Source organism: Microtus pennsylvanicus, chromosome 2 (genome assembly GCF_037038515.1).
Source record: "Microtus pennsylvanicus isolate mMicPen1 chromosome 2, mMicPen1.hap1, whole genome shotgun sequence".
NCBI classification, from domain to species: Eukaryota; Metazoa; Chordata; class Mammalia; order Rodentia; family Cricetidae; genus Microtus; species Microtus pennsylvanicus.
Genome location: NC_134580.1, coordinates 106,950,858 through 106,976,705, shown reverse-complemented (window position 1 = coordinate 106,976,705; position 25,848 = coordinate 106,950,858). Strand labels below are relative to the sequence as shown.

At 47.4% G+C, this 25,848-nt stretch overlaps 1 protein-coding gene across 1 annotated transcript in view; it reads right to left on the bottom strand.

Moving 5' to 3' along the window:
* Fbln7 (fibulin 7) overlaps positions 1 to 24,009 on the bottom strand; it is a 33,768-nt gene extending 9,759 nt beyond the window's left edge. The window contains exons 1-3 of the mRNA XM_075963818.1: positions 23,823 to 24,009; positions 7,365 to 7,524; positions 5,165 to 5,335 (exon numbers count right to left, since the gene is read on the bottom strand). Of these exons, the coding sequence (XP_075819933.1) occupies positions 5,165 to 5,335; positions 7,365 to 7,524; positions 23,823 to 23,897 (406 nt within the window). The 5' untranslated portion in view covers positions 23,898 to 24,009. The remainder of the gene's footprint in view (positions 1 to 5,164; positions 5,336 to 7,364; positions 7,525 to 23,822) is intronic.
* Positions 24,010 to 25,848: the final 1,839 nt, after the last annotated feature.

The following is a 25,848-nucleotide window of genomic DNA, read 5'->3' as shown; positions in this document are numbered from 1 at the left end:
CTTCAGGCCTCTAAAATTTCCTTTCCTGTTATTTTTCTATCATGACCAAAACCAGAACCTCCTACCTCCTCAGCTCTGTCTTGATGATATCCATTTTGTTTTTAGATCTATTTTATTATCTTACGTGTTTGAGTGAGTTGCCTGCATGTATGTGCATGTGTATCCCATGCATGCAATTCCCATCAAGGCCAGAAGAGGGCAAAAGATTCCCCAGGCACTGGAGTTACAGATGACCGTGAGGGGTTGTGCATTCTTGGAACTAAACCCAGGTCCTCATCAAGAGGAGCAAGGACTTTGAACGGCTGAGTCAACTCTCTGACCCTCCTGATGGCATCTTTATGTGAACAACAATATCTTTTTTTGTTTTTTTTTTTTGTTTTTGTTTTTTTTGTTTTTTTTGTTTTTCGAGACAGGGTTTCTCTGTGGTTTTGGAGCCTGTCCTGGAACTAGCTCTTATAGACCAGGCTGGTCTCGAACTCACAGAGATCCGCCTGCCTCTGCCACCCCAGTGCTGGGATTAAAGGCGTGCACCACCACCGCCCGGTGAACAACAATATCATATTTGCACTTGTTTTCTTTGTGTTCAACTTGGGTTCTCGTCAACATTTTGGCGTGAAACTTTTGGGGATTCTTGTCCAGACTCCCCCTGGCACTAAGGTTTTCTATTAAAGAGTCCTGGCTCGGGGTATAACCTAATTGGCAGACTGCTTGCCTAGCATGCATCAGGGTCTGGGCTTGGTCCTCAGCATAAAACTGGGTGTGGTAGCCTATGCCTGTGATCAGATGCATAGCATCTAAAAGAGTCAAGGGAGCAGAAGGTGAGATGGCCAGTTTTACCTCCAATCAAGCTGACCTTTAATAGATTGTCTCTAAAATGTGTGAGCTCAGAGAACCAGCCCTGAATTTTTCTTGAAGTATCAACCAATGAATCTCAGAAGGAGAACCCAAGGGACACTTCCAGAGACGTAAGAGACAGGACAACCAGTTAGAAATACGGTCTGGGTTCCAATTCAAACAGTGTTAAAAACAATAGGGAAAATTGCATTTGAGCTAGACATTTTATGACACTAAGAAATTTACCTTGTGAAAGTTACTGGAGTTTTAGTTTATAAGATCTTCCTTCTTTACTTCTATGTGTTAAATTTTTTTCTTTTTTAAAGTATATTTTTATTTTATGTCTATGAATTGTATGCCTGCATGTATGTGTGAGTACCACACGTGTGCAGTGCCTGAATCCCCTGAAACTGGAATTACAGACAGTAATGAGCAGAGCTGTGGGTGCTGGGAACTGAACCCAGATCCTCTGCAGGAGCAGCTGGTGCTCTCGGCCTCTGAGCCATCTCTCCCTCAATGGTTCTTTTCCGTTCCTTTCCTTTCCTTTCCTTTCCTTTCCTTTCCTTTCCTCTCCTCTCCTCTCCTCTCCTCTCCTCTCCTCTCCTCTCCTCTCCTCTCCTCTCCTCTCCTCTCCTTTTCTTTCTCCTTCTCTTCCTTTTGAAATAAGGTCTCTCCATTATGTAGTTCCCACTGTCCTGGAACTCACTATGTAAACGAGGCTGGCCTCAAACTCACAAAGATCCATCTGTCTCTGCCTCCTGGGTGCTGGGATTAAAGGCATGCACTGGCATCACCTGGCTGAACTTTTTTCTTAATGAGAGAAAAAAATGTCTAAAATGATTGACACTTTTAAGCCTATGAAAACAGGAGAAAGGTTACCTAGGAAAGTATTGAATGGCCCCTGTAGGGAAGTGCTTCATGACTGTGGTAAGCGGCAAAGGGGTTTACTGCTCTGAAGTGTTTCCTTTGGTTTTCCCTGGGGTCAAAAGAGTCAAAATGAATGGCTATGACTTCTCCAACTCAGGAAGCCGCACACCCTAAAAAAACCCACCCTTGGACTGGAGCTGACACTCAGCTGATGGAGCTCTTGCCTACCATGGACAAAGCTTTGGATTTAATCTCTGGCACCACAAAAACTCAGTGTAATTGCAGCAGCACTCAGGAGGTAGAGGCCAGAGGGTCAGAAGATCAGGGTCATCCTTGGCTACACATGGAGTTCAAGGCCAGCCTGGGTTATACGAGGCTCTGTCTCAAAAGGAGCAAGAACAAGAATAACAACAATGCCCTTCACAGAGACCCGCAATGCCGACTGGCTGCTTTCCACTCTGGATTTCCAGAGCTCCTCTGTCTGCTGCATCTTTAATGGTGCTGTTATATATAATTTCCTTCTAGGCCAAGTAGGGTTCATCACCCTCTTTCCAATCAGTTGACTGCGGAGTGGGCACTGGACAGTTATTAAAGCGCTGCCAAGTGTTTCACTGGCACTGAGATTTTGTGTCTTGACGTGAAGGGCCGTAATTAAGATTTTTGTTCCCCGTGGTCACAACACACAGCGACAGAACTGCTGATGTGGAAATTGAACTGGGCACACTCAGCAGCTGCTGGTCACCAGATTGCTGAGCTCCAGCCCAATGGAACTGTCTTGGCAGGAGAGGAGGCGTTCTGAAGACATTTGGAATTGACACTCCCACCCATTGGCTCTCATAGGACTGAGACAAAGGACAGCAAGAATTGGAATTTTTCCAGGAATCTCATCCTGGGGGAAGGAAAGGCTAAAACATGGTGCCAACCAGAGGAGGAACTTGTCTCCCAGGAAGAGACTGTATACAGTTCTTTGTTGTGTGTGTGTGTGTGTGTGTGTGTGTGTGTATGTGTGTGTGTGTGTGTGTATGTGTATGTGTGTATGTGTGTGTGTGAGTGAGTGTGTGTATGTGTGTGTGTGTGTGTGTATGTGTGTGTGTGTATGTGTGTGTGTGTGTGTGTGTATGTGTGTGTATGTGTGTGTGTGTATGTGTGTGTGTATGTGTGTGTGTGTGTATGTGTGTGTGTATGTGTGTGTGTGTGTATGTGTGTGTGTATGTGTGTGTGTGTATGTGTGTGTGTGTGTATGTGTGTGTGTGTGTATGTGTGTGTGTGTGTGTGTATGTGTGTGTGTGTATGTGTGTGTGTGTGTGTATGTGTGTGTGTATGTGTGTGTGTGTATGTGTGTGTGTGTGTATGTGTGTGTGTGTGTGTGTATGTGTATGTGTGTGTGTATGTGTGTGTGTGTGTGTGTATGTGTGTGTGTATGTGTGTGTGTATGTGTGTGTATGTGTGTGTGTGTGTGTGTATGTGTGTGTGTATGTGTGTGTGTATGTGTGTCTATGTGTGTGTGTGTGTGTGTATAAGCGTCGCATGCCAGAATAGGGATCAGGAGTCAACACTGAGTGTCTTTCTCTACTGCTGTTCATGTTTAGATTATTCCATGTGAATATGTGTTTTGTCTGCATGTATGTCTTGCATCGTGTATATGTCTGGTGTCCACAGAAGCCAGAAGAAAGCATTGGATCCCCTGGAACTGGAGTTATAGACAGTTGTGCGTGAGCCACCACGTGGGTGCTAGGAATTGAACCCAGGTCTTCTGGAAGTGCAGCAAGTGCTCTTAACCACTGAGCCATCTTTCCAGGCCCCCTGTCTTAGTTTTTGAGAACTCAGAGCTCATCAATTCCACTAGCTTAGCTGGCCAACAGACTCTGATGACCTGCCTGTCCCTCAGCCCCCAGTGCTGGAGTTACAGATACACACCATCACACCCTGCTTTTATGTGGGTGCTGGGGCCCAAGCTCAGGCCTTTATACTTGGTTTTCACTACTACTTGTCTGTTTAATTGGCCCATCAAGGACAGGTGGCCAAGTGTAGTTAAGGCTGCCAGGGCTGAGTTCTGATCCTAACAACTCCAGCAACGCTAAGACTCATCCCCAGAATCAGGATGGTCATAGTTCCCTGAGAAGATTCAGTAGCAGCTATCTGGCATTGCTGTGCGGCCCTGGCTGAAGACAGCACCCATGTGTGCCAATGCAGGCACAGCGTGCCAACTTGGAGGAGGCTGAGCCTAGCGGCTTGTTGATCCAGTTGGTTGTAACCTAGTTCGTGCCATCAGTACAGTGTAAACGTCTAGGCCCAGTTTACACTTAGTGAGACGAAAAATATCCAAGATCTCATCTTGAAAAAGAAATTAAATATAATCACTTTATTCTAACCAACTCGCAAGTCAAGCATCACACAGTTGGTTTAAGGCAACCACCCACTGGCCCAGTCCCAATTCTGACCATCTCAGGAAACTTATACACAGAATGGCCACTCTGAAGCCATGGAACTTCGCTTGGGCTTTTACACTTTCACAATCAATTACTTTGGTTATTTATTTATTATTTATTTGTTTGTTTATTTAATGGTTCTAGATACTTCAATACCAAGAAATTCAAATTCACTTTTCCAACATGAATATATATGTGTATGTATACACACACACACACACACACACACACACACACACACACACATATATAGTGGCTCACAACTATCTATAATGAGATCTGGTGCCCTCTTGAAGAAGAGACCTGGTCAGTTATCCTCATCAACTTAGACCATGAAACCCAATATGAACAAGTTAAACAAAGCCGCCATGCATACCTCAGCATTGCCAGGGCATAAATTTCAAAATTCCATATGTATGTATGGACATATGTTTGTATGTATGTACTTATGTGTGTGTATGTATGTATATATGTATGTATATGAGACAGAGTTGAAACCAGAGAATAAAAGCTCTATAGTGTCTTTATGGCTCATGTGTCTTTGCCTCCATTCCGTGTGTCCTTCTTTATCACCTAATATTTTGGGGAAAATTTGAAAATGTTCATTTATGTTATATGCACGTGTGTGCCTGTCTGTGTGTTCATGTACCATATGTGTGTAGTGACCACAGAATCCAGAATAGGGTGTCGGATGTCTTGAAACTGTCCACTTTATTTCAAGACTTGGAGCCTTCTACTTCAACTAGACTGGCTGGCCAGTGGACTATGGTAACCCTGCAAGTTTGCTGACCGGCCAGCCTGGTATACACAGTGGCAAATAATGAGACTGAGGACAAACCGACAACCTACGGGTTAATCCATGTCTTTACCTGAACTCTCTGTCTTTCTCTGTCTCTGTCTCTCTCTGTCTCTGTCTCTCTGTCTCTCCCTCACACACACACACAAAGAAAAGAGAGAATCAGATGTCTCTGGCATGACCCTTTTTGACCAACACACCCACGCTGTGTGGTGTGGAGGGGGCAGAATGGCCATACCTCTGCAGTGCGGCTTTTCTTCATCCCAGGTGCCGTTAGCAAGACACACCACGCTGCTGGGACCAACCAGCTGGAACCCAGGGTTGCAGGTAAAATGGACTTCATGATCCACTAAGTACTTGCTTCCGAACTTCCTGCCATCAGCGGGGGCGTCCAGAGCAGGGCAGGAAACTGTAAGGTAAAGAGGAAGGGTTAGGAGCCCTCCTCCTGGGCTGCAGCTGTGGAGGCATGGATGCCACTCACAAGATCTCTCTCTCTCTCTCTCTCTCTCTCTCTCTCTCTCTCTCTCTCTCTCTCTCTCTCTTTCTCTCTCTCTCTTGAATGATTGCTGCAGACTAGGCATGGGGCTACACCTTTTACATGCCACATCTCATGAAGACCTCCCAGTGTTCTTGGAGAGGAAGAGGAGGGAACACACAGTTGGCCCATTGAAAGCTGAGGAAATTGATGCTCAGAGACACGGAGGGTTGTGTGTACAGGGCCTCACAGGGCGGTGCCGAGCATCAGGTTGATGAGACCAACACTTACTTCCTCTGCTCTCTCTTGTCTCCCGCCTCCTGGATGTCCTAAGTCTCCCGAACAGGCTCAGTTTACCACCAGGCCAGCTTCTCCTTGCTCTTCAGGTCTCTATTCAAATGTCACCTCTTCCCAGAGGGATCCCTGGCTGGCATGCATCTCCGTCCCTGTGTGCTTTGCTTTCTTCTTAGCATTTGTGACTACTGCACATTTGTGTCTTCATGCTTACTGTCAGCGTCCTCTGCCTAAGTGTGATCTGGCCTATGTTCTTTCTGTTGGCCCCAGCCAAGTGCTTGGCACACAGAGTATGTTCTATAAATGAGCCTTGAAAGAAATGTGATTTATTGAACCAATGATGAAAGCCTTCCCCAGGAAATGTGACTTCACATAACAGAGAAGGCCTTAAGAAAACAGTCACAGGGGACCAATGATGTCAGGTATCCCACAGGTTCCATCTCCTGTCCCCTAAGCCCCTAGACCAGGAGAAACCCAGTGCTCACCCCCAGGCCTAGAAAGTGAAAAGCATCACCAGGAAAACATGACCCAGTATTAGAGCCCTCCCATTGGTGGAGGGAATTGGGGTGTCCCATGGTCCCCCAGACAAGTGAGACTTACTCTGGGGGCCCTTATTCCCATACCAACTGGGTGAGTCACTGGAGAATGTACTTCCGGGCAGGAAAAGCCAGAGCCATGCTGGCTCGTGGAAAATCACAAGGGCTGTAGTGCCACATTCTGGGCAGGTCAGGGTGGAAGTGTGCCTGTGTGGAGGGCACAGGTGGGAAGGAGCTGAGCCTTCCAGGCTGTGAACTTCAAACCAGCCAGACAAAGAGACGTTACACCAAAAATGAAAACAGGGACAGAAGCAGAATGAGAGTGGACCGTGCTCTCTGGGGAGGAAACACACCTCTGCTTGCCGAGTGATGCGCCTGACAATTCCGTCAAATTATAGGTTGCTACCTATGTGGCTATTAAGCCTAGAATAAAAGGTGTAAGAGGAAAGGGGCTGGGTGTGGTGACAAACCATAGCTCTTGGGAGGCAGAGGTGGGAGGATCAGGAGTTCAAGATTATCCTTGGGGGCCAGGAGAGATGGCTCAGTAGTTAAGAGTAGTAAGGTAGTAAGTAAGTTAAGCCTGCTCTTCCAAAGGTCCTGAGTTCAATTCCCAGCAACCACATGGTGGCTCACAACCATCTGTAAAGAGGTCTGGCGCCCTTTTCTGGCCTTCAGGCACACACACAGACAGAATATTGTATACATAATAAGTAAATAATTATTAAAAAAAAAGATTATCCTTGGTTACACAGCAAATCGGAGGTCAACTTGAGCTACATAATATAAAAAGGAAACAAGGGGGCGGCAGAGATTTCTCAGTGATCAGGAGGGCTTGTTGCTCCTGAAGAGGACCAGGGATCCAACGCCCTCTCTGGCTTTCTTGGGCACATGCACACACATGTGCATACACACAGGCACACATAAATAAATCATTTTTTTAAAAACTGGAATAAATAAATCATTAAAAAAAACCCTAGAAATAGGTGACTATCAAATATAGGGGACAGGAGTAACTTTAATGTGTGCATGTGAACAGACACGCAGACACGCCAGGGGGAAACTGGATGGAGAGCTGCAGGGAAGGTTCTTGAGTGTAGTAGGGCTTGGCCCTAGCCTGATGATTTCGGACCCACCTGGAGGTGCACCTGGAACCATTTTGTTCAGAATAATTTGCAGCGCGGTCAGCCGACTCTTCATGTTTCGGATGCCTTCCGTGAAGCGGGTCTCCTGGCCGCTGAGCAGCAGCTGTAGCTGGCGGATGGTAGTCAGGAGCTGCTGCTGATTGGGGCAGCTCTGGGAAGAGGAGAGACTGTTATGAGCCTCACTCTCTCACTGTGCTCTGGGCTTCAGAAGTCTGACCCACAGGCTTCAAACTCCCCCATGCCTTGTAAAACACCTCAGTAGAGCAGCCTCTCCAAGGCACCCCTCCCTGCCAGACATTCTCTCCTCTGTTCTCAACCTGTGGGTTGCAGCCCCTTTGGGAGTTGACTGACCCTGTCACAGGGACTGCCTAAGACCATTAGCAAATCATATAAATCTTATAAATTATGATTTATAAGAGCAAAATTACACTTATAGAGTAGCAACGAAAATAATCTATGGTTGGGGTCCCTACAACATGAGGAACTGTATAAAGGGTCACTAGCATTAGGAAGGTGGAGAAGCCCTGCTCTACCTGAACAACAGCATCTGCTGGCTTAAGTTGCTAGGTGACAACCCATCAGAGCCCCACTTCACCCCCTGACACAACACAACCAGGGCAGAATTGGCGACTAAATGACTGGATGCTTAAGTGACCATCTGAACCCAAAGTTCCTTGTAATCACTAGTCTGTTACGCCGAAGGACTCTCTCTAAGTTAAGACTCTGAATTCTGGGCTGGCTGAAATTTTCCTTCCTTTCTCTATTGAAAAACAAGAGAACAGTCAGGGAGGCCTGGTGGTTACTAGGCTTTTAAAAATGTAACAAGTAAAATAAGGGGAAAATAGAATAAAGAATGTCCAGTTTTGATGATTTTTAATAGCTTTTTTTTTTTAAGGGAAATGGGACTGTACTTAACATCTACCAAGACCATCCAACTTAAAGCAACTTAAACATCATACTGGATGATAAAAATTGCAAGGTTTCCTTGCAGTCTCTGTTGCTTACAAGAGTCAGGACAGCAGGGACCAGAGAGATAGCTCAGTGGTTCCGAGTGCTTCCTGCTCTTGCAGAGGACTCAGGTTTAGTTTCTGTCACACACAGGAGCAGCTTGTAACCGCTTATAAGCTCCAGGGGTCTCATGCCCTCTTCTGGATTCTGAGGCTGTCTGCACGCACACAACACACACACAAACACCTACTGCTGCCCTTGCCTCCCCCCCCCCCCAACGCACTCCTCACACACGTATACACATCACTGAAATAGAAGAAATCTTAACGAGAAAAGAGCTGTGGGTGGGGACAAGAAGGGAATTCAGAAAGGAGAAAGGTGAAAAGCCTTGGGTAATTGATTATGGGTTAAGGTCATTCTCGCTCATTTGGGAACTGCACGTCATGAAGCAGAATCTGTCTGACCTGGTTTGTATGACTTGCAGGGGAGGAAAGGCAATACATCATCACTGTGACGATGCGTCTTAGGGATATGGATCATTACTTATTTGGGGCTTTTTCACTGAGTATCAGTTGTGTGTACTGTGTGTATATGTTCATGTATGTGGCCACGTGTGTACCAGTTGACGTATATAGAGGCCAGAGGTTGCTGTTTATGTTTTCCTCAGTTGCTCTTTCCCTGACCCCAGAGCTCACTGGTTGCAGGAGAACAGCTGGTCGGCAGGCTCCAGAGATGCTCCTGCCTTTGCCTACCCAGCTTTGAGAGTGCAGGCTCAGCAGCCTCTAAATGACTTCAGGGGATCTGAACTCAAGACCTCATGTTTGCGCTATGAGCGCTTTTCCCATCTCCCCAGCCCATGTCTAAGTTTTATAACTAAAAGAAGTGTGCACAAGCCAGTGGGGCATCTGGGCAGCTGAGGTATGTGGCCTCCAGAGCCTGGGTAGTGTCCAACCACACAGGGGAGCCACTGCGGCCACAGCGGGCCACTCTCCCGGAGAGACTGCCAGGCTGCCGCACCTTGGAGTTTTCACCAAACACATGACTCATGGCTAGATTCAATGGATGCTTTTGACAAAATTGAGTTCCCAGTTGTCCCTGGAACTCGTTAACCCACAGGGGCTCCTCAGACCGTAACCGGGTCTTGATGAAGCATCTCCCGAAAGGCAGCTGCCGGGAAGAGAAGTTTGCTTTTCTACTTCCTCCCCGACTGCTGGCCATCCTTTCCACACAAGTCCTGGGCTCCTGGGCGATGGCCAGTTCTTACCTGCCTGGCACTGCATGACCAACTCTCCCAGACCTGAGCTCCCACACCTATCTTCCTGTGCTAAAAAGAAAACGGATGTCTTTCTGGCTAGTGTCAATTCCATTTGGGATGCACTTCCACCTGTGAAGACATGCTTCTCTTCCTCAGAGGCTGCTTCCCAGCTGGCTGGCATCCACGTGTGGAGAAGGCAGCTTCTACTCGTGATTATTATTAGGATTATGCTAGTCCCCATGTCACACAGAGGCTGACCGTCAGGGTATTTGACCCAAATTATGTAACCTGGGAGGGCTAGCCTGAGCACCTGAGACTTCCAGCCTTCACCAAGGAGCAGACTCGTGTGCCTCACGTAGCCCTGAGTGCTGGGGTCTTTCTCAGGAACATGCACTAGGAACTCACACCCCTGGAGTGGAGTTTTAACTCTTGTGCAAGTTGGAGATTTGACAGCAGGGGCAGGACGTAGTAGCCTGGGGAAGAACCTCTCCTGGTCCAGATGTGTGAGGGGCTTGCTGGGTCCAGGGACATGCAAAGCTCAGGGTTGAAGTGGAGAATTCTGAATGCCTGAGAAGGGCAAACACATGGGAAGCTGGGGTGGAACCCTGGGACCCCAGGAAGTAACGACAGGAGGACGATGTGTACAATGTGAGGTGGGGAGAAAGGGCCGGCTGCCCTGTGACCACTGGGCGGTACCGTTTCTCTAGCCTTGGCACTGTCCCTCAGGACAACTACACCAGGTGCTTTATCCCTCCAGCTGTCACTGGGCTGACACCAGGCAGTGTTGACACAGGTGAAGAGGGAGCCAGCTGCGAGGCTGTGTGACACAATGAGACGGACTCTCTCTGACCCACCCCTGTCTGCCCTGTCTCAGGTAGTGCAAGGAAGATCTTGGGGGCTCTTGGCAAGCTGTCCTGCTGGATGAGAGGCAGGGGCTGAGCGAATGGGGGCCTTCCACAGGGAGTCCGAGGGTCCTGGTTGCTGCCACTAACCAGGCAGGTCTGTGGTCCCAAATGTTAGCTATGGAGCTGGTGGGAGCCAGGCTCAGAATCTGCTTCCCTAGTCCACCTGAGAATGGGGTGATGGCCCTGGAACCTCTGTCCAGCCAGGGCAAATGCTCAAGAAGCATGAATTTTGGGGATGAGTGAGTCATGGAAGAAGATAAAGGGCCCAAATGGTCCCCATTTTCTAATTGAGATAGGATTAATCATCTTCACTTCCTGAGGGAGAGCATCCACCTTGAGAAACCATCTGAAACACAAAACTAATCCAAGCAAAGAGACACGAATGTTAACTTCCTACTCCATGTCACTTTCTGAGTCGGACCAAACACACACATCTGCTATACTGTCCGGCCAGGCTCGATCACCATACTGTGCGGTTGGTTCCTCCTTTTGTGGGATGTGGTGTCCCTTCCAGCTCAGTGGGCACAGCACGTCACTAACTCAACTTCACTTCCATTTCTCTGTGGACTTCTTTAGTGTGTGTGTGTGTGAGGGGGCTCCTTTTCACCATCCCTCTGTCCACTGTGCCCTTCCACCCACTACCCTCGCCTGCTCAGAGCGCAAGCACCTGAGGCTTGGGAACCAACCATTTTCCTATTTCTTAAATTATAGGCTTTGCTGAGGTTGCCTGATTGACTGCAGAGGGTAAGAGGTAAGCCAGCTTGGCAGCAAAAGGCTGACCGGGCCTAGTCCTTCTCACTAGAAGATCCCAGACTCAGCCTGTACAAGGTGACCCTAGGCCCCCTATAACCTTCAGCAACAGACCTCCCATTCTGAAGGGGAAAATTCAACAAGGTTGTCACTAGGCAAGGTCAACCCCAGTCAGGGCTGCAGGAGACCCCACAACCCAGGAGGATAAAGGAACCCATTCTGTCTGGGCTTTCAATCTCAAGGGCTTTTCCCAGAACCCTCAATACCTTGTTTGTATGTTTGTTTTTGAAATTTTTTTTGAAGAGATTTCCCTAGGTTGATGTGAGCATTTGTCCCTGGCTGTCAGGCTGGAAGGACAGGACAGTGGGACAGCTCTTACCTAGCATGGTCAAGGTCATTAGTTCCAAGACTACAGAAATAACAGTGAAAGCCAAAACACAGCGAAACACCCTGGCTTCACACCCAGTGCTACTGATAAGAACCTGTGGGAAAATCATCTCTTACTTTTTAATAACATTTAAGGTGAAGTCAAGATGCTTAGAGAAATTTTTCCATTTCTGAGGGAATAAAAAGATCAGAGCTTATCTCCTCCCTCCCCACCCGAGACTGGGTTTCTCTGTATAACAACCCTGGCTGTCCTAGAACTCGCTTTGTAGACCAGGCTGGCTTCAAAGTTGCAAAGATCCTCCTGCCTTTGCCTCCCAATTGCTGGGATTAAAGGCGGGAGGCACCATGCCAGGCTCAGGGTTTCTCATGGTTGTTATGCAACTTTTGAAAGAGACAGCACTTGACCTAACTCAAACCCAGACTCAGAGTTGACAGATACGAAGCCTTCGGTGAGGAGCAGGGTCCTACCATCAGCTCTTCCCAGGCATAGATGGTTCTAGAACATGATATCTGTGCTGAGAGCTGGGCAGAGGAGCCAGAAGGGTCTAGAGAATGATGGGAATACTCTCTCTGGAGCCTAGAGAGATGGCTCAGTGGGTAAGAAGGCTCGTCTGGCACTCAAGTACTGGGCATGTGTGCATGTGTCTCTAACTCCAGAGCTATGGATGCCGATGACAGGAGGGTCACTGGAGTGGACCCCAACCTTGCTCCAGATTCACCAAGAGAGTCTGTCTCAAGGAAGTATGGTACAGAGTGATGGAACTGGATACCTGGTGCCCTCTTCTGGCTCCCAAGAGCAAGTGTATGTGCACATGCACACGCAAACACGCGCACACACACCACACACATCCCATCTCCCGGGTCCTCCTCAGGGAAGGCCTTGCCAACCCTTTACATAGTTGGCTCCCTCACAGTGTTTTCTCACAGTCCCTCAGAATTTGCTATGCCCCTCTTTCTCTGAGAACCAACCAGGAGAGATGAGTCTGCAGGGACCCTTTATACCCAGATCCCACAAGTTGATTGAGGGGGGCCACAGCTAAGGATTGTGTGTGACCCCAAGATCACCTGTCTTCATCCCAGAATTTACTAGGCCTAGCCCTTGCCATCTCATCCAGGCCTCTTTGCTATTGGGCTCAATTTATACATAAAGTCAAGGCCCAGAGTCTGCTGTCAGGACTCCCACAGGCAGGGCGTGTGGGGTGAGGGCTCCAGACGGTCCTTGAGGCTTTTCTGTACCCAGCTGAGGGGGTCTCCTTCACAGTGCCAACATGAACTAGCATGGCAACAACTTCAACAGCTACCTTGCTGATAGAGCCTTGGGCTCTCAGGCGGCCACAGATGACCCCTCAGGCTGGGAGGGGCTGCCTCTTACACTCCTTTCCCCTAAGCCACAACTATGTGTCTCGTCAGCATATTCTTAATGGAAACACAGATGTTTTGGTGCCTTTAGGTCTCTGAGAGGACAGATAGCACTTGCCAACTCAGGCCTGAGAAGCCAAGGCTCGAGGCCGTCACCACTGAGTCATGGTGAAATTCCTGCACTGCTTTTCTCTGGAGCTTTGCTTTTGCACCCAGTGGAGGGCTATAACTCCTCCACTGAGCACGTGCATGCGAGTGCGTATACGCACATGCGTGCACACACACACATACATACACACACACACACAGAGGGAGAACCGAGAATTCACACTGGGAGCTGCCCACAGCCCTTGCATTAGGCGTCTCCAGAGAAACAGAGGCAATAGGAACAAGAATAAGCCACACAGTTAATATACTAGGATATGCATAATATCTAAGCTACAACATGCATATTTGATATATATCACATTTTTATAGTTAAGGTTGATTTATTTTTAAATTTGATGTGTATAGGTGTTTTGCTGGTGTTTATGTTGTACACAAAAAGCATGCAGTGCCTATGGAAGCCAGAAGAGGGCGTTGGAGTCCCTAGAACTGGAGCTACAGATGGTTGTAAACCACCATGTGGGTGCTAGGAACTGAACCCAGGTTCTCTGCAAAAGCAGAAGGTGTTCTTAACACAGCCAACTCTCCAGCCCTTGATGTATAGACCGTGTGTGAGTGTGTGTGTGTGTGTATTACCTGCATTCCTGCTCACTAGGGAGAGAGAGATGTGGGAGCCGGGAAGAGCTCATTGGTAATTGTTGGGCAGTCTATGGTGCTGTTGGACCTCACATTCAAAGACAGCCTGGAAGAAGGTCCTCTTTCCTTGTTTACATAAGACAAAGACTCCACATTAAGGAGTAATCACTTTTATTGAGGCCACTGCTGTAAGGTTAATCACACCTATGTAACACTTTCCCGGGACATAGAGGGAAGCCATGGCTTAGCTAAACTAACACAGGATTCATTATGCCAGGCTTCCAGCTGGAGTCTCCCTTTGAGGGCTGGAGCCCAGGGTATTTTGAGGTTCTCTGTGCTTGTGGTGCGGGGATAGAATCCACACACAGGAGGCAGGTGTCTACCGCTGTTCCACACACACAGCCTGTGGTTTGAATTTATACCCTGCTGGCTGTCAGTGATTTTATATTCGCACTAAAACCGTCTTCTTTGTTTTCTCGGTCAAGGGAAGAGTAACAGTGGCTCCTCCTGTTTCCCTCTCACCCCTCAGCAAGCTGTGTGATGGCAGGAGCCGAGCCAGCTCACCCTTCTCTCTCTAACATGTGCCAAACACGCGGCACGCGTCTTTTCGTCTATGTATTTCCTCTTTACCATACCCCATGATCCAGGAATGGCTATTGTCATCACTATTTAGAGAAGGAAACTGAGTCTCAAGGGGCAGAAACCTGCTTCCATTACCCAGCCAGGAAAAGGCTTAGCAGGACAGGACATGGGCCAACCACAGGGAGTCCATACCCCCTGGGCACTGCTGCCTTTTGGGACAGTGTCTGTGCTGGTGGCGAGCTAAGCTCCCAGGCTATGGTTAGCGACATGCTTTCTTTTCATGAAGTCAGGGACAGATGCGTTAGGGTGATACTGGCATGATCACGTGACACCAGCACACTAATGTGTTTTTACACTAGGTTGTAAATGACTTACTTTTCTACAACCAATCTTTTCTCCTTCCTTCCTTCCTTCCTTCCTTCCTTCCTTCCTTCCTCCCTCCCTCCCTCCCTCCCTTCCTTCCTTCCTTCCTTCCTTCCTTCTTTCCTCCCTTCCCTCCTTCCTTCCTTCCTTCCTTCCTTCCTTCCTTCCTTCCTTCCTTCCTTCCTTCCTTCCTTCCTCTCTTCTTCCCTCCCTCCCTCCCTGCCTGCTTGTCTTGCTCACCCCTAACCCAGGTCTGGCCCCTCAATTCTCACAGCCAGTAGCTCCCTCTGGATGCATATGCTCCTACAAATGGTGACTCCCTAGACATATACATTGCACTTTTTGAGACTGGTGGCTTTGAGTGCTATCAGATTAGGAGTGCGATTTTTCCTTAGTGAAAATATGTGCAGGTGTGCATCATCCCTCTAATCCCAGTAAGAGGCAAAGGCAGGAAGATTGCTTCTAGTTAGAGGCTTGCTTGGTCTACATAAGAGGTTCAGGCCTGCCAGGGAGTACATAATGAGATTCCATATTTTATTCTATGTTTTCAGATGACTTTGTTTACAGAGGAACTCGGAAGCTCCTCAACAAGCGGCAATGAAAGTCTGGTGCCAGCTCACTTCCTAGGCTGATTCTCCAGGAGCCTTGTATTCTTCCACTCAGTCTTGGTCCTCCACTTCTATAAGAGAAGTCCCAGCTAGCCTTGTGGAACAGAGCCATGATATCCGATATAAGAGCCACAGACTACTCCACTAGCTGACTTGACAGCTGATCCTAGAGAAAGAGCAAGCCCTGTCCAGAGGAGTGGAGGACCCGAGTGTCACAGCAACCCACCTGAACCTAACTCGGATTGCCACCCTAGTCTGCCTGTACTAGGTTCTAAGGGCCCTATTCAAACTCAGGGTCCTTGTTTGTTTTGCTTCTGCTGTGGGAGCTGTTGAAGGCATCAAATATTTGTTTCATAGCATACCCCATTTGGATCTGGATGGCCCATTAGATAAGAAATTTCAATTAATTTCTATATATTTTGTCTAAAACTCCGTACTGAAGGGCTGACAATCTTCTAGTGCTGTGACCACAGAGACATCACTGATCAAGCACAGCCTTCCTCAACAGAGAAGGATCCGTCTTCACTTAAGGGTATAGGAGTGTCTGTGCTCCTCTGCTTGCTGAAGAAGGACCTGTGCCTGCAGAGTCGAGCGGTTTGACCGGCTCTGAAGTAGTGGGCTTGAAATAATTTCCATAAGGAGAGGCTCGTGATGTAGGAGAGCAAACCAAGGAGGAGGATCAGAGCCTCAAAAAGTTCATGAGAGCAGAGGGGGCCTGTCCTCAGCCTCTAGGTCAGCAGGCAGGACCACAAGTCCAGCAAACCGTAGAGGGTTGGAGAGCACAGGCCTGCAAAGAGATGTCCTGGCTGAATGGCTAGTAGGAAAGAGCAATAGGAAGTAGTTATGGCAACGTCCATGACAGACAGACTCAGCTGAGGGGAATCCTACCAGGGAACTTGGAAAGTTAGACAAGGTCTAACCGTAGTAGACCACCTGGCCCTGTGGTGACCATGGAACAAAGTGCCCACCTGTGTTGACATTTGGTGACAAACAGGTGTCTACCTGTTTTAGACAGGGCATTTCAAAGGAGCAGAGTTATGAGTTCATTCCTTTCACTTTTTAATGAAGAGTCTTGCTGTGTAATCCAGGCTGGCCTCAAACTCGAGAACCCCCTGGTTTCAACCTCTCAACTGCTGGGATTACAGTGTGTGCAACTCTGCCCAGTTACTTATTTCTTGAGAGAAACACACTTCCCAAAGGGAATGGTTCCACTCTGTGGAAGGAATTGAATTTGTAGGTGTGATCTTCCAGAAAAAGAGTCTCCAGGCCTCCAGGGTCTCATCAGCAAATGCTATCACATATTACAAAAACTATCACCAAGGCTGGGCATGATGGCACATGCCTTTAACCCCAGCCCTCAGGAGGCAGAGACACAAAGATCTCTGAGGGATCTCTGAGTTCAAAGTCAGCCTTGTCTACAGAGCAAGATCCAGGACAGCTGGGGCTACATAGAGAAGCCCTGTTTGAAACAAACAAAAACGGTCACCAGTTTCTTTAAGGGATTGAAAAACTACAAGATTGTTGGAACTGAACAAGAAAAAGAAAGTGTGTTTCAAACTCAACATCATTGCTGGTAACACTGAAGCAGAAGGAAGAGGAACCGCTGACCACATACATAGCAACCATACATCTAGAGCTAGCACCACTTGATGCTGGGATGCACAGTGCTTTCTGGAACTAGACTAAGATGTGGTCTCCCCTGTGAACAATGGAAGTTCTATGCACAAATGTCAAGCAACAACAACAGCAACAACAACAAAAATCTTCACAAAAACAAGATACAAGGTCAACACAAAAAGCCCAATTGCTATGTACTAGAAACACACCATTTGAATTGTTTCCTATATGTATATATGTGAGGTATACATATGCATGTGTGTTTTTGCATATATGTGGCACATGTGTATGTGCATGTGTATGTGGAGGTAGGTACAACATTGACATAAGTGTCTTCATTAGTCGCTCTCCGTGGAGGACATGGGAGTATATAGCAGGTGACAATTAGTATCTAACAGGTCAATCAACCAGATGATGGGGGAGCCTTACTTAGACTATGGGGTCACTGACTGTAAATGACTGGTTATTTCTGTCTGTAATTTTCTCATATGCATACATTTCTTCCCTAAAAACAGCTCTGGGTGTTTTCTCCACTGCCTGTATGTTTATCTTGTATAAATATTTCATCTACTGGGCACACATATAACTGTGGTCAGGAAGATGATTTCTTCTTAATCTGTATAATTCTGATGAACAGAAAAAAATATTAGGATATTTTTCATTTCTCAGACTGACATAGGAAAGGAATAGTATTCTCAGTCACAAAGACAGATGTTTTTAGACTTCAGAGCACATTCAAAGCAAACTGGCTGCCCCTGGAGATAAATACACAAGGATGAACTCCCAGGTGTTTACTACTGAATCAAGATCAGACATGAAGCAACTTTAGTAGATATAACCCCCTGCAGTAATGGACTTCCTCCACGTACTCCTAGCCTCAAGGTTCAGCCAACTAACTTTATTGTTTAAGTCCTGAATTTCAATGTCTCTTTCTGTCTGGGACTTAGAGCTACGTGCATGGCCAAGCACATGCTGGCTGGTCAGCGTGACATGTGTAGCCAGAGAGAAAGTATGTTATCAGTGTGGCTCTGTTTCTTATTGCTCACTCAAGAAGTGCTGTGTGTAAACCGGGCGGTGGTGGCGTGTGCATTCGGGAGGCAGAGGCAGGCGGATCTCTGTGAGTTCTAGGCCAGCCTGGTCTGCAAGAGCTAGTTCCAGGACAGGAACCAAAAAGCTACGGAGAAACCCTGTCTCGAAAAATAAAAAAAAAAGAAGTGCTGTGTGACTCTGGAAATGTGATTCCTATTTGTCCAGAGGCTCTGCTGTTGTAGGGGAAGGATGAGAGACTGAGCGAGGAGTGCTGTGCAGCTGTGTGGAAAGAGATGAGATGTAGCTGTGTGGAGACCGAGAGATTTTCAGAAAGGAAACTTTTTAAGATGAAGGTTGGCATCAGAAGGTGTGTGTGTTTCCTTATTTACCCTCAGAAAGAGAAGAATTTTTTCCAAGTCCCAATACTTTGAAGGCATTCTTTCTGTAACCCTGGGTGCAGACCTGGGAGTTGGTCTCCCAGGCTGTCGAAGCTCTCCATCCTATATATTGAACCTGGAGCTTGGCATTTTGGCTCACTTGGCGATCAGCATGCCCTGAAGTTTTCTATCTGTACCTCCCATGTGCTGGGACCACCAGAAAGCAACCAACCTGCCCAGTATTTATATGGGCACAGGGATCTGAATTTTTATCATCACACTTGCAAAGCAAATACTTTACCCACTGAGCCATCTCTTCAAATCAATTAAAAGCATTTTACATGACTACAAATTAAAATAACTAGATACAAATATAATAAAAACACATTCTGTTAAACTAAAAACACTGACAGTAAAAAAAAGTCAAGTAGTAGCTAAGCAAATAGGAAGACATACTGTATCTATACCCAGAAAGCCTGTTGTTCCATAATTGATCTGTAAATGTAATATGATACCAATCAAAATTGTGCAGGATTGTTCATATATAAAGAAGAGCTCATTCTAAAATGTTTTTAAATTTTGTTTTATTTATTTATATACTCTGGTGTGCGTGTGTGTGTGTGTATTTGCACATGCCATGTATGTGTAGCTTAGACCAGAGGCCAAGTTTTAGGGGTCAGTTCTCTCCTTCCCCCGTATGGGTACCAGGAATCAACTCGGGTTGTCAAGCTTGGTACCCAGTGCCTCTACCTGCCTGCCCATCTTATCAGTCCTCACAATAAAACTTTTCGTGAAAAAAAAATGAAGATGCTAAAATAGTTAAAAAACAATCTTGGAAAGAAATTATAAAGATGAAGGACTGTTTTTTCCCACTAATCAGTTTCTAGTAGCACATGAAGGTCACACGCATGAGCGTGTGTGTGAGTACACATACACAAGAGGTGAATAAATACATTTTTGAGAAAAGATAGTGATCTGGGTGAGGTGGCGCACACCTTTAATCCGAGCACTCGGGAGACAGAGGCAGACGGATCTCTGTGAGTTCGAGGCCAGCTTGGTCTACAAAGTGAGTTCTAGGACAGAGAAACCCTGTCTTGAGAAAAAAAGAAAGAAAAAATATAATATACTATTGACACAGAAATAATCCCATATTTGTAAGAGAATTAGCTTTTGACTGTTGCTAAGGCAACTCAAAGATAATTTAGTGGCATTTCCATAAATACTATTAAAATAATTGAAAATCCATATGCAAAAATGTGATTTTCACATAAATCCCACACTATTAAAAGAAACACAAAATGAATTATAGGAAAAAAGTGCAGAGCTATGAACATTTTAGAGGAAAACAGAAGAAAAATGTTTTGGCCTAAAAAGTTAGGCCAAAGGTTCTTAAATTTGATTACTAAAATTCAGGCCAATAAATAGGGCTTTATTAAACTTTTTTATAATAAATATTATGCATATAAAACTTTATTATTCTGTTCTATAGAAGACATTTTAGCTGGGTGCGGCTGTGCACACCTGTGACCTCAGTACCTAGGAGCAGAGAGATTAGGAGTTCAAGTCCAACCTTAGGTACGTAGGTAGCTCAAAGCCATCCTGGGCTACATGAGACCTCATCTTTGAAAGAAAAAGAAAAAAAGCAGTTTAAAGCTACAAATGGAAAATGTATTTTTAGTTCGCTTGTATTTAGAATCTGTAAAGAAAGCTCCGAACTGAACAAGAATACAAATAATCCATCTCAAAACTGGTCAAGGTGGGCATGGCATGTCATGACTATAGTCCAGGCTGCTGGAAAGTCTGAAGTGAGAGGGTCACTTGGGCCCACAAATTGGACATATAGTGACTTCCATCTCACAAATAAAACCAAAAGGAAGATAGTCTGAATGGCATTTGCCTCAGGCATTCACAGGGCAACCAGCACTCGAGAAAACATCCTACACCATTTGCCAGTTATTAGAGAAACAGAAACAGAAACCACACAGAGGTCCCACTGGACACCTGTTGGAATGATCTAGGGTGAAAAGCCTGGTGAATGCTAGCCCTGGCAAAGGAACAGAGTGGCTGGGTCTCTCCTAGGTAGCTGGTGGAACACATCAACTGTGAAATAGAGTTTGAAATTTTCTTGCGACGTTACACATTTATTTTCCACTTGATTCAGCAATCCCACTCCTACAAATTCATAGTGGAGAAAAAACTTGTGCACAGTTCTGTGTAAAACTTAAATTTTTTTTTATCTATTTGTATGTGGAGATCACCTAACCTTGTTTGTTTGCTTGTTTTATGAGACAGGATTTCTCTGTGTAACAGTCCTGGCTGTCCTGGAACATGCTTTGTAGACCAGGCTGGCCTTGAACTCACAGAGATCCTCCTGAGTGCTGGAATTAGAAGAGTGTGCCACCTTGCTGGGCTGATCATCCAGCCTTCAATGGCAAATGCTTTTACTTGCTGAGTCAGCTCCCTTCCCTGACCCATGATGTTCTGCCCATGATAGCCAAAATCTAGAAATGACACCACGGATGCTGTTCTATGGGAGAACTGATAACGTGTGTTCATCCCTAGACTGACAGCATGTGTCAACACAATGACAACATGCTGGTTTTGGTTAGGGTTTTATCACAGCAGCAGATGAGAAACTAAAATACCACCATTGCATGCAGCCATGTTTTCACCACATGCACGTATGTACTTTAACATATGTACATACATTCACACACACGCTGCAACACTCGAATACCTCAACACACGCACACACACAATACCCACCACTACAACACAACCATGCATTCATATACACACATATGATAACACACATACTAACACACACTCCCTCATATACTCTGACACATGCAAACACCCATTCACCTTCATCACACAGAAGGCAATTGTGAATTCACAGACACATGCATGCACTCATACACTCATGCAGGCATACACCTATAATGTCATTCTTAGAAGTCACAAAAGTCAGCAAAGTGAGGACATTTACATACAAAGAGGAATCCCAGACAGGGATCCTCTATAGGAGCTCACACTGGCTCCGCTTGGTGGCCCTCTGGCTTCTGCTGATGAAGTTCCCTTGCCCATCCTAGCCAACCTCCCCCATGAGAAGGGGTGGTTCTGTGGGAAATTCCATTCTTTCTGCTTGCCCGCCGGTCTCATCACTGGACCGGAGAGCCTGGGGGTTTATACTGTCAGGTAGACCTCAGGTATACCATGTCACCTGATTCCTCGTGAGTCCCCTACTGAATCCGCTGTGAACTCTCCTGACCTCGATCCTCTCCTGAGTGCTAACTGACTCCATATTGTGACTCTGAGAGCTAGGACCGCTCTGGGTCTCAGGCATGGTCTCTGTAAGAGTCACTAGGGATGTCTTTAACAACAGCCCTTCCTGAGATGCAACGTAGACTAACCAAACTTTGGAACCACCTTTGGAGTAAGGCTGGCAGCAGGACTTCTAGAAGTCCCTTGGGTCATGTTATGCACAGCCAGGATCTGCCCAGAGACTGCCTGGCACTGACTAATGTTGAGCTGCCCTTCAGGAGACCACAGCAGGAGAAAAGCAGATGCAGGGAAGGATCTATGTGGAGCAGTGGGCCAGGAAGCCTCTGTGAAGGTGTGCGTATCAGAACAGAGACGAGAGGGACCGGGTAACATGAAGACTTCCTGTGGCTCCTTCCTCGGCTTGCCCAGCCTGGAGCTGGAAGGACAGGGGAGCTCCAAATACTCAGTTTGGGTGAAGGTCATTTTCACTAGAACTCCTCCCCAACCCCAAACAGGGTTTCTCTGTCTAACAGTTCTGGCTGTCCTGGAACTTACTCTGTAGACCAGGCTGTCCTTGAACTCGTAGAGATCCACCTGTTTCTGCCTCCAGAGTGCTGGGATTAGAGGCTTGTGCCACTATCACCCATCCTAATTTCACTAGAACTTTGAAACAGACATCTATGGCTGATCCTTTTCATTTCCTTTGGCTTTACCGGCAAGAGCTGTTTTGCAGATAAAGAAGTCAACGCTGAGCAGCAAAGGGGGTGAGAAAAGCTGGCCAGGGCAGGGCTTAAATCTCTCAGTAACTCAGGATCATGTTCAAGCTGAGGCAAGTTCAGGGCTGCCTCTGCACCAGATCCACCAATTGCCCTGATCTCACTGTTTCCCATGGAACCCCACGTGACAGATGTCCACCCAATGACAAACCCTGCTGAGACCAGGAGATGGCTGAGCTCTGGAGCATCTCCTCTCTTGCCCTGCCCATCTGCAGCCTGGGATGGAGGAGCCCCTGGGAGATGTATCTTCTGTGCTTCTGGCATGGGGCATGGGATGAGGTTTAGTTTGGTTTTGCAATCTACAAACCCGGGGCGATCCCATTGCTCTTGTGGGTGGGTTCACTTTCGCCCCAGGCTGGGCCTCTGCCATTTGGCTGCTCAGCTGCTTCCTGTGACTCCCACTCATTACCTTCTGCAGGAACATGAGCAGGTCTGACCTAAACCAAATTCTCCAGGCATGGAAACTTGCTGTCCCCCCAAGGGGCTTCTCAGTAACCTCAGGGCATCCTTGCCCGTGCCCAGCAATTTAGCTCCAGGACATGCAGTATGGGACAAGGATCAGGAGGTCAGGGACAGAATTTATACTACCCCTTTCTGACTGGGTGGCCTTCTAGAAGACTTAGAAGACCAACAAGAATCTCGACATTCAGCAGGCACCCAGTGTCTCTCCACATCCTGCAGCAGTTTATGATGCTGTTGGCATGGTTGGAGAAGCTGGCGGGTTACTCCTCCGCCAGGGCTCTCAATGGGGTAAAGGGACTCTCTCTGGCTGCTGGACCCGTAACTTGGCAATACCAAGTCTCTAAAATGATCTTTTATTTACATTTTTAATTTTAAAAATTAGCTTCCAATGGTTAATGTGAAAAGAAAAGAAAAAGAATATGATTAAGTAAATAAATCCAGTGGGATTCGGGCACGTAAATGACAAAAAAAAAAGAAAGGAAAGAAACCAAAAACCGCCGCTGCCCATAGGGGTAAGAAAATGTAATTGCAATTCTAACACCTCCAGTGCTCAGAATAGGACCACCTGAGGATATTCCAGGTCAATGCTATGCAGTCCTAAGAATGGAATGGTTAAGGTCCATGGTGGCGGCAAGAACATTTTAGTTTGAAATGTAAACGCTGGGTTTGGAAGGCGAGAACATTCTCTAACAGAATTGGGCGGCCAGGTGTTCTCAACGAGACCCACAAAAGACCAATGTCTCAGAAGTCCCCGGGCAACAACTTTCCTGTACCGGCGATTCCCACGCGGAGCCGCTTTCCCCTGCTGGGCTGCTGCAGCCCAGGTCCTCCCAGGTCTCCTGGCCCGCGCGGTGCCTCTGCGATGACAGATGGAGGACCCCACTCCTCTCTCCAAGATCCGAACCCCAGCCCGAGATTCCTCTCCAAGCCCCCAACTCCAGCACACGAGTGGAACCTGGCATGCCCCAGCCTCGGCGTTACCTCCTCGGGAAGCGGGACCCCGGGAGGGGCTGCGGGGACACTGACCTGGGAAGCCCGCGCTCTAGGGCAGGCAAGGAGCAGCAGGAGAAGGACGAGCGCGCGCTGAGAGCCGGGTCCCATCTCGCCCAGCACAGTCTGGCTGCTGAGGAAGGCAGGTAGCTGTTCCCTGACGGACACTGAGTCCCCGCGGTGCGCCAGTCCTTTTAAGCTCCCGCGGCCACCAGAGACCGTAGCCGCCGGCGGCACGAGACTGTCCGGACGACGCGGGGAGGCGCCAGCCCCGTGGCGGAGGCCGGGAGAGGAGGGGCTGCAGAGCCTGGAATGCGCCTGGGAGCGCGCCCAAGCCACGACTCCTGGAGGAGGCCGGGCGCGACCAAGGGTGGCCGGTGCCCACCCTGGATTGCCCTACTGCCCACTGTCCCTACTCCCCGCCGGGAGCGACCCAGGCTTTCGCCAGCCACACGTGGCTGACTGATGAGCCAAACTTAGGTTTGTCCTACCTCAAAGCCCACACAAGGACACCTTCCTCCAGGACAGCAGAGAATAAGGCAAGTGTGGCAGGAAGAGGGGCTTCATAAACTTGGCCTAGGTTAGACCACGTCTTTTTAAACTGTGTACCAAAATATGGGAGTTGAGTTGCTGAATTTAGCAAATTGTAAAAGCACAAGACCAAAAAATGAATCCAAGGGGTCCTTGGTCACCGTGACTGGTGCTGGTCAGTTGTCCCTGGACACCACGTGAATGAGACATCTACGACACTTGGCTCAGATCCAGACTATTTATGTTATGAAATAAAGTGGGTTTTTTTGTTTGTTTTTTTCCCGCACAAACAACCTTTTCTGCCACTTTGTACATATTTCTGTGAAGTGGTGTGCTTGGTGTAACAATTATCAAACTATCGATCAATTTGGGGAAAAAATGTCAAAAATGCTTCTTGTTCAATATCAAATAGACAAGATCTAGTTCTTCGTGTAAAAATAAATAAGCACACCAGATTTCCTTTAGTCTTTAATAAATGGTAAAATTATATTTATAGCAAAGTATTACTTTAAAAATCAATGGAAAAGTTTTAGAAGAGTACTGCCCAGGGTTTAGGAGCGCTCGCCCGGGTGACTAAGAGTCCACAGGCTTCCTTCTAGTGTGCAGTCTGTTTCCCCAGAGTTTCAGCAGAGACCCCATTCTAGAACCTCACTAAGGTCTGGGTGGGTAACAACCCGAGGATGGACAGGCACCAAGTTGAAGTCCCTGCACCCAGGCTATGGGTGAAGCAGGTGCTTCAGACCCCTGGAAAATGTAACTTAATTCTCCCTGGAAGAGCGTCTTGGGAAGCTCCCTCTGATTGTACAGAATGCTTCTGAAGCCCACAGCCCCTGAAACGGAGCTGTTTTCAGTGGGAATCAGGACGGCAAGCCCGGTGTCCTCTCTTGGCCTATGAGGGCTGCTATGACAAAGTGCCACGGACTAGGCAGTGTCTAACAATACAACTGCGCGCCTCGAGACTCGGGGAGCTGGGAGTCGGGATCAAGGTATTTATTGGCAGATTTGGTGGCGATGCGGGTTTACTTCATCCTCAACTGTGGAAATAGGCAGAGTAGCTCTTTGAGGCCTCTTTTCTTGGGGGGGGGTCAGGTGGGTGGGGTTTCAAGACAGACTTTCTCTGTGTAGCCCTGGCTGTCCTGGAACTTGTTCTATAGACCAGGCTGGGCTTGAACTTGGAGATCCACCTGCCTCTATCTCCTGAGTGCTGGGATTAAAGGCATGCGCCACCCCACCCTGCATAAGGCCTCTTTTGTAACAACACCACAGTGATCTAATTCAGAAATATCCTAATACTACCATACTGAGGAGGGAGTTCAAATTATGACCATAGCCGGTTCCCTGGAAAGCATGGAACCATGGAACACAGGGCATTGGGCACTGGGCCTGGGGACCACCCAAACTTTGGCTCCCCAACAAATCCCACTGAGCTGTTTCCTCTGGCTTCCTGAAGCAGAGCAAGGTCCATGTCCTTGTGCTTTGGAAGTGTTGTGGAGAGACCTAGTCAGAACACTGCTTGGCACTGTCCAGGTAG